This window comes from Aegilops tauschii, chromosome 3 (genome assembly GCF_002575655.3).
Source record: "Aegilops tauschii subsp. strangulata cultivar AL8/78 chromosome 3, Aet v6.0, whole genome shotgun sequence".
NCBI lineage: Eukaryota > Viridiplantae > Streptophyta > Magnoliopsida > Poales > Poaceae > Aegilops > Aegilops tauschii.
Genome location: NC_053037.3, coordinates 465,658,868 through 465,666,728, shown reverse-complemented (window position 1 = coordinate 465,666,728; position 7,861 = coordinate 465,658,868). Strand labels below are relative to the sequence as shown.

General features: G+C 45.9%; 1 protein-coding gene across 1 annotated transcript; it reads right to left on the bottom strand.

The window, feature by feature from the left end:
- Positions 1-6,319: 6,319 nt before the first annotated feature.
- On the bottom strand, positions 6,320-7,281 carry LOC109780310 (transcription factor LAX PANICLE 1-like). The gene has a single exon (XM_020338901.2). It carries the CDS (start codon positions 7,202-7,204, stop codon positions 6,563-6,565), a length of 642 nt encoding a protein of 213 aa, XP_020194490.1. The 5' UTR covers positions 7,205-7,281; the 3' UTR covers positions 6,320-6,562.
- Positions 7,282-7,861: the final 580 nt, after the last annotated feature.

Sequence of the window (7,861 nt, the reverse complement as noted above, 5' to 3'; positions counted from 1 at the left end):
ACTGGTTTTTCAAAATCATCTACATTTTAACTGGAGATGGTTATTAAATTCGTGATCATTTTTAAAATTTGTGAATATTTTTAAAAACTCATGAATATTTAAGAATTAACATTTATTTAATTATACATGACAATATTTTAAATTCAAAAATATTTTTTATAATACCTGAAATTTTTGCCATGAACATTTTTGAAACCATAAAAAAACGATGGCCGTTTTCCCCCTAAGCTAGCAGTAGTGCCGAGTGAGCCAACCAGCTAGCCAGTCGAGCGAGCTAGCATGCTGTGCTAGTGAGCTTAGTGGGCCGGCCCAGTGTGTGTTAGCGTCGCAATTAGACGCTTGAAGCGTTAAATAGGAGCATCCCTGTTATTATGTACCCTAGCCCCTATTGGCCTACCAATCAAATTTGTTGTGTTTCGAACACCCAGAATCAGGAGGTTGGTATTTTTTTTTAACCCGGAGCTCGGCTGATTGGTTCCAGTTTAGAGTAGCATGTTGAACTTCCTAGCTTACATGAGAAAATCGAACCAAAAAGAATGGAGATGCCAACGCCTTCTATAGATCCATCGAAGAGCAAACTAGCTTACATATGATAATCATAGCATAAATAATTAAGATGGCAGTGATAAAATCATATTTAACATGGTTTCAAGGGTTGTCAATTTTGAAATGAATGTCCATGAGTCTAGAGAATTTTTGCTTTGGTTTGTGATTTCTCATCATTGTATTCTATTGCAACTAGTTAAGTGTTGCCAACGAAAATATAAAGAATTGCATAGAAGATGATATTCTTCACGCAACATGGTTGTGCATGCCTATATCGTTGTGATAGAATACTCTTTCTTCAGTGGTGCCCTTTAAGTTAGTTATCTTATGAAATGTAATCGAGGTACCTGGTCGTGTTCTATGGATTTCCTGGGATAGAATGCTCTTAACAGTATTTTTGTAATCCTATATCGTTATGAGTCTTATGACAACTAATGGCCTTCTTCTACGACAAGTTTCAAACAGAGAAACTTGGCATGATTCTTTCTGTCAGGCAAGTTTTGAAGCAGAAACTCAACAGTTAATGGAAAATATGACAGAAAAGGAACGAAAGGCTTCGTAGAATGTAACTTAAGAAAACAAGATCTAATAGGTTATCACTAAGAAAAATATCAGATAGAAGAATAAGAATTGCGAGTGGAATAATTTCATATGGTTCCTATATCATTATGAAAGCTAATGCCCTTCTCGTACGTCAAGTAAGTCTGGCAAGTTACGAAAAATAAACCTTAAGAGTTAAAGGGAAATATGTAAGCAATGAAACGAAAGGCAAGTTTGGTGGAACATAACTTAAGTAAACAAGATCTAGTTGGTTAACACTAAGTAAAAGAACGAATGGAAGAGGAACAAGTATGGTTGAAACAATGTGATTGCAGTAGTATATGTAACTAATTAAGTCACAGTACAAACGATTAATGTGCGAGATGGCATAATCTGTCGTACTGCAGTAAGGACGTCAGAAAAAGAGTAGATGAATGTGTAGTCCGAAGAACGGCAATCCGACATAACAAGAAGAGGATAATAGTTGGACGAATCTAAAACGAGTTGAATACAGGGATATCTTGATGAAAGAGAATAGAAAAGTTGCAAAAAAGAGTGTACACATTTTTCATGGAAAAACGATGGCATGAACTGGCGAAAGCGACAGAGCGGGACGAACTGATGAGTTCACATCAGGTAAAGCAAGTAATTGGACAGAAGAAAAAAATAGAGAAAAAAGACAATAAGAGAGTACTCGAACCTTAGAGTGGAACAGTACAGAAACAAAGGAAGAAGACGAACAATTAAGTGGACTGCTCGAACAGGGTTGCAAAATAAAGGTATCTAACAGAACGGGGATGCAGCATACGCAAAGAAAGATGTACAACAACGGTCCGCCAAAGTATTTGTACAAAATAAATATGTATATTGTCTCGTATTAAGATCAACAAAGGGTGGATTGTATTGAGCCAAAATAAAACATCTGTAGTCTTGATAAGGATGGATTTTATTGACTCAATATGTATATTGTCTCGTATTAAGATGGCTAAGAATTTGCATCATTTTTCAACCAATTTGCGCCGAAACATCTGCTCAGATCACAACGCAGATCAACGGTTGCAGGAGGATTACAGGCGTGTGCCTTTGCGAATCTTCGCCTTGCAAAGCTCTCACTTCACCGCAGCCTAGATGGATAATCGAAATGTCCCGCCGATCGAGGCATACTAGCCTATGAGTAAATTAAAAGCCCTAAAACATCAAATCGGCCGGCTACATAAAACGTAGCACCCCCAGTCCTGCCAAAATCTTTGCTTCCGATCACACGGGTGAACGTCGCCATCCTCATTAAAAGAGCCCATTATTCCCACACAGTGCAGTTCCTGCAGAGCGTACGTGCAGCCCATGCGCCGGGCGACCTGCACAGTGCCGCCCAAGCTTCGTCCAGCTTCCTAGTTTGATCTTGTCCGGAAGCACGGATCATGTGTTTGACGCTATGGCAGGATACGCTGGACTAGACGATAACTAGGGCAAAATCTGTGCGTCTACTATTTCTGAATAGTTGCAGGGAAAATGTTCAACCATACACCCACCGGTTGACATTCTTTACTTCATGATGCACAGGTTGCTTATCTTCGAGCAACCGACCCGTCGATTTCTAGTCAGGCCAAATCAGCATAGCTGTCGTTCAAGCTCGGTATAGACCTTTTCTCTTCTAAAATAAGAAGGGCCGGTACATACTACTCCCTCTGTCCCATAATTAAAATATATTTTTATACTAGTAGTGTCAAAAAACATATTAGCGTTTTGAGACGGAGGGAGTAGTATGATGTATCAATACATCCATTCATTGCTGTACATAGGCACATAGCCTCTTTTGGAGTAAGGTCCTTAATTGGTACGTAACTCCTAGTTGAGCTCGTGAGCATCAGAACACATGCGCTTCGGGCTTAAGATAAAATTTGTGCATGATAAAAACTCTTGACAAGAAAAATATGTGTAAGTTGGTGCAAAAAAAACCTCATGCATTTGATTGCCTTGTGAAAATGAACAACCTCATTGCAAAAAAAAGGTGCCATTCTTTTTTTTCGCGGAAAGTGAAGATAATATTAATCCATCGTTCTTACAGAAAGACCTAGAAGTAAAAGAAAATTACAAGAAGCCCTTCTTCTAGATCCCGACTAGGCCGACGAGCTCGACCGTCGGTGGCGCGCCGCTGCTGCCGCTGCTCCGCCTTAGGCCTTGGATTGGAGCCAGCTCCATGCAGCCGGGAAGTCGCCGATCGCCGGATCCACAGATCCTACTCGCAGGAATGCCGTCTTGGTCGCGATGGATGCCAACGTCATCTTCACCTTCGTCTTCAACCTCCGGATCCTCCACCACCCAGGATCCGGCCGGGGCACGACGAGCGCACCAGATTCATAGATCGGCGGGCTCGGGGAAGTCAGCCGCCGCACGATGGAACTCCAGGGAGCGCCGCCGCGAGAGGGGAAACGAGCCGACGACAAACACCGCACCGACGCCATCTCCACCTCCATGGCGACGCCGGCCGCGGCCCTACCAAGCCCTACGCTATGTACAAGCCTAGATCCACGGTTTCCCCAACCTCCCACCGCCGGAGCGACCGTCGGAGGCGGAGGAAACCGTAGATCGCCGGCGAGTGAGGTGGGTTGACCGGGAGTTCTCAGAAAATTGCCTCTCGATACAGTGACGGGAGAGAGGGGAGCGTCCAAGTCGCTCAGCGACGTACAAGCTAGGTGCCATTCTTTTTGACGGAACTCGTCAAAGGGCTGGGTGTTCCTGCACATTCAAATAGACACTAAAAAGGAAAAATACGGAGTGACCCAGTTTACAAGAAAAACTAGCCCAAAAACTAGAAGAAAAAGGTGCCATCTAGCCACGCATTTTGTTTCCTCCTTAAGAACACAAACTAGTAGGTTTTCTCAAATTAAATAGCAGGATTGTTGTACTATTATGTACATACTGTTTTTCTTCATAATGTTTTGAAACTTCCAATTTTTTTTGAGGAATCATGCGGGGCGGGGGGGGGGGGGGGGGGGGGGGGGGTTCCTCCACCTGAGTATAATTGTCAACGTGTAAAGGAGCTAGGGCACCAGAATTATATGGATACGGTTGCGCACATGGTTAGGAAAGCCCGCCACGAGAAAGTGGCTTCTTTCTCTTTAGCCGTACAAAGTCTATGAGACCATAGGTCTAAATCTGCATTCATAAGACTGAGGGAAGTAACTGAGTGGGCGTCGATGTAGCGAAAAGCTTTGGCATTCCTAGTATCCTAGATCTTTCGTAGAATAATTAGGAGGATGAATCCATAGTGGCTGAGGCTGGTCAACCAGAGCATTGTCCCAAAGTGCATCGATGTTGTCGGGCTTAGGAAGCCCAAGTCTTTGCCAGATTATGTCTGGAAGGTGGTATTGTAGGAAACCGTGGTTGGTGTCTTCATTGTCATGGTCGCATCTAGGGCAAGAAGAGTCGGCAGCCATGTTTTTTCGGTGGAGGTTGGCCTTGCAGTTGAGGCGCTGTCAGAACTGGAGCCATGTGAACAGTAGCGGAGCTACAATAAAAAACCAGGACGGGCCACATTAGGCATTCACTCATAGATGGACGTTGTTTTGCTCACTAACCACACTTTTACTCATGCATATGCTGTAAGCTGGGCGGGTCATGGCATAGTTTAACCCCAACTAAGCTCCACCAGTGCATGTGAAATCCTTGACCTTGGTGGGAACACACATTGTCTAGATGAGGTTGGCATGCATCTCTTCTTCGTGCTTGGAGATGAGAGCATAGGGAGTCCTGTTTGTAAATGCTTGGCCCCCGTTGAGAACCCTTTTGTCATTGTAGAGCAAAGGCATAAAGTCTTCCAACAATAACAACAGAGAATCCAATTCTTGCGAGGCAACAAAGGTTAGGCGATTTCGCAGGTTAGAGACTAAAGCATCAGGTAGAATAGACTCGGACATATTGTTTGGTGGAGTGTGCGAATAGGTTGGGCGTGGCTATTTGTAAGTCGCCTGACTTTATACATTTGGGTTAGTTGACCATTCCAAACCATTGGATGAAGATCCTACGACGACAAACCCTTCTTCTTCCTCACATCTTTTTCTTCCTCAGCAAACCACCCCACGGGCCGCCGCCCCCCGCCACCCGCGACCGCCTCGCCGCCCTGCCCTCCCTGAACCGCCCCCACCACTGGTCTTTCGCCACCCCCGGCCATCCCTCTAGCCCCGCCCGCGTTCAGTTTTTTCTCCGGTGAAGCCCCACCACCGCCCCCACCCTAAACCCTAAGATGGATAATGGGCTAGCCCTCCGGCGAGCCCCTTCCTTCTCCTTCTTCCCCTCCGGCCTTCCGGCGCGCGAGTTTCTCCGGGAATCTCAAATCGACTGACCCACTAGCTAAAGCCAGTCGATCGATGTTTAGCTATTGTGGAATAGGTTAGGGAAGGCCGTCGCAATAGAGGAGGGGTAGAGTCAAGTGTCGACGCAAAAGTAGGTGTATTGACCGTTAACTAATAATAGGTGTAAGCGGTTGAGTTTGGGAACACCGAATACAAAATGCACACTGCAGACTTAGTTTCATACACTATTCTTTTTAAGCAATGGTCAATATGTTTGGTTGTTAATTAACTCTCAATAAGCGCGCGGCGATCATATGGAGATGCATGTTCGCCGTTGTTAGACATATTTTCGTTCTTGATGGGGTGGTTGAGCATGTAGATCTGCCGAGCAAAATAGTTTCTCCATTAAAACTGTGCCGTGGTTATGTGAACAGCACCAGCACTAGAAATCTGGTTCTCTTCCTAGTTTCCAAGTGGAGTTGCGTTTGAGCATATATAAGATTACAGAATGGAAAGAAATGTTTTGTTCTATGTATGTTATTTTTTTTTTTTAAAATATGCATCTGAATCACTGCATGTGGTATCGATACACCAGACATTAGCTTTCCCGTAAGCATAACTCTACCATGGAGTTGAAATGAAATAAATGGGAGTTATACAGCACGTCGTCCTGCCTGTACATACATTCTACCTCCTAATACACTCGAGCCAGCAACTGCAAAATGATCATGTGTGTGACGTGTCCAGCATACAGCTTCCTATGTCGACTAAACACCCAAATAGCTAGAAAAAGGCAAGTGAAAAAGAGTAAAGCTGCACACGATAAAGTGGAGGACGAAATATGAAGCAAACATACTAGTTGGATCAGAATATGAAGATAAAGCTATGACTGGGCGAATAAAAATGGCAGTAAACATGGAGGCAAGAAACTAACTCTGCCGTCCGTGAAAACAATCACATTGATCGACCAACAGAACAACAGAAGCATGCATGCATGCACCAGAGAGGAAATTGCTGCCAGTGCCATATAACGGCAAGACCTAATTAGGCTAATTAGGTAGAGAACAAGAGATAGCAGCTACGGATCTGAGCGTCTGACATACATACTTGGGTAGGCAAACTGCATAATCACTTAATCAGTACTACTGCATGCAATACTAGTAGCCAGTGGCTAAATAACTAGGCTAATAAGATGCGTGAGCGTGAGCGATCTCCTCGGCCTGGAGGCTGCACCCGGAGTAGCACGCGGCCGCAGACTCCTCGTCGAAGACGCAGGAAGGCAACGGAGGCAGATCGTGAGAACTACTGCTCATCTGCCCCGCGCATAGATCAAGCTCTTCCACCTGATGAGCTGCAGCGTAGTAGCGGCTCATCACCTCCTGCAGCGCCTGCGCTGCCGGAAGCTCCATCGCCGTCACCTCGCCAGCGGCGCCGGTGAACTCGCCATGGCCAACGCCGCCGCAGCCCTCCTCGTGCTGCACGAGCGCGGCCTGGTGCAGGCTGACCTGCGCCTTGAGGAACTTGACGTAGTGGATGGCCTGCTCCAGCATGGAGACGGTGTCCATCTTGCTGCCCCCGGGCACGAGGCTGCGGAGCACGCGGAAGCGGTCGCTGATCCGGTGCCGACGCTCCCGCGCCGCAACGCTCTGGGGGTCAGTCGAGAGCTTCGCGCCCGGGCGGCGCCGTCCTGCACCGCCCCTGCTGACCCGGCTCTCCGCGAGCGCGGCGGCCGGGTAGTGGTGGAGGAGGAGAGGCGGCTGCGGGTGGATGGGGAAGCTGCAGCCGCCGTGTGGGTCATGGATGTTTTCGTAGTGATATGGATCCATGGCAAGCTAGGAAGGATGCGTGGCTAGGTGTTGTGTAAACCACTGTGTGCTGCTGGTTTCAGCCCTAGATAGAGGTAGCTATGTGTTTGGGGTGGAGCCGTGGAGGGTGCTGTTGTATTTATACTGAGGGTGGGATCGGATATCCACACGGGACAAGCGAGCTTATAAACATATGTGGAATGTAACCTCAGTTTTGGCTGATAGTTGTCTGATTCCTGCAGTGCATGTGATACAACATGGAATTTCCAGGGATCAACCAGGACCCTAGGATTGGAGAAGTAAAAAATCGCCTTTATTAGAAGGCACTAGGGGCTCAGACAATTGCACGTTGACATTATTTAATATAGGAATAGTGATTGAGAGAAAAGAGTATTTTCTGTCAAAATTGTCACTCAGTATACTATTTGTTTTTCTAGAAACACGGTTATAATGTAAACTCACACGCCACACTCACGGCACCATGCGCACTCACACCGCGCCTACCGAAGATAGGATCGGAGTTGGGAAGCTTCAAGATTGACGAAGTCATCACATGTGCCTCATTATCATCGATAAAAAATCATCATGCACAGAAAGAATAATTTACATTAATGAAACACCAAAGCGTCAAACATGCAGTTTGGTCGCTAACAGGCTTGGGGATACCGCAACGCCACC

What these genes read in the sequence shown, in the direction of transcription:
- LOC109780310 (XM_020338901.2), bottom strand. Translation starts at nt 7,204, where the DNA reads ATGGATCCATATCACTACGAAAACATCCATGACCCACACGGCGGCTGC.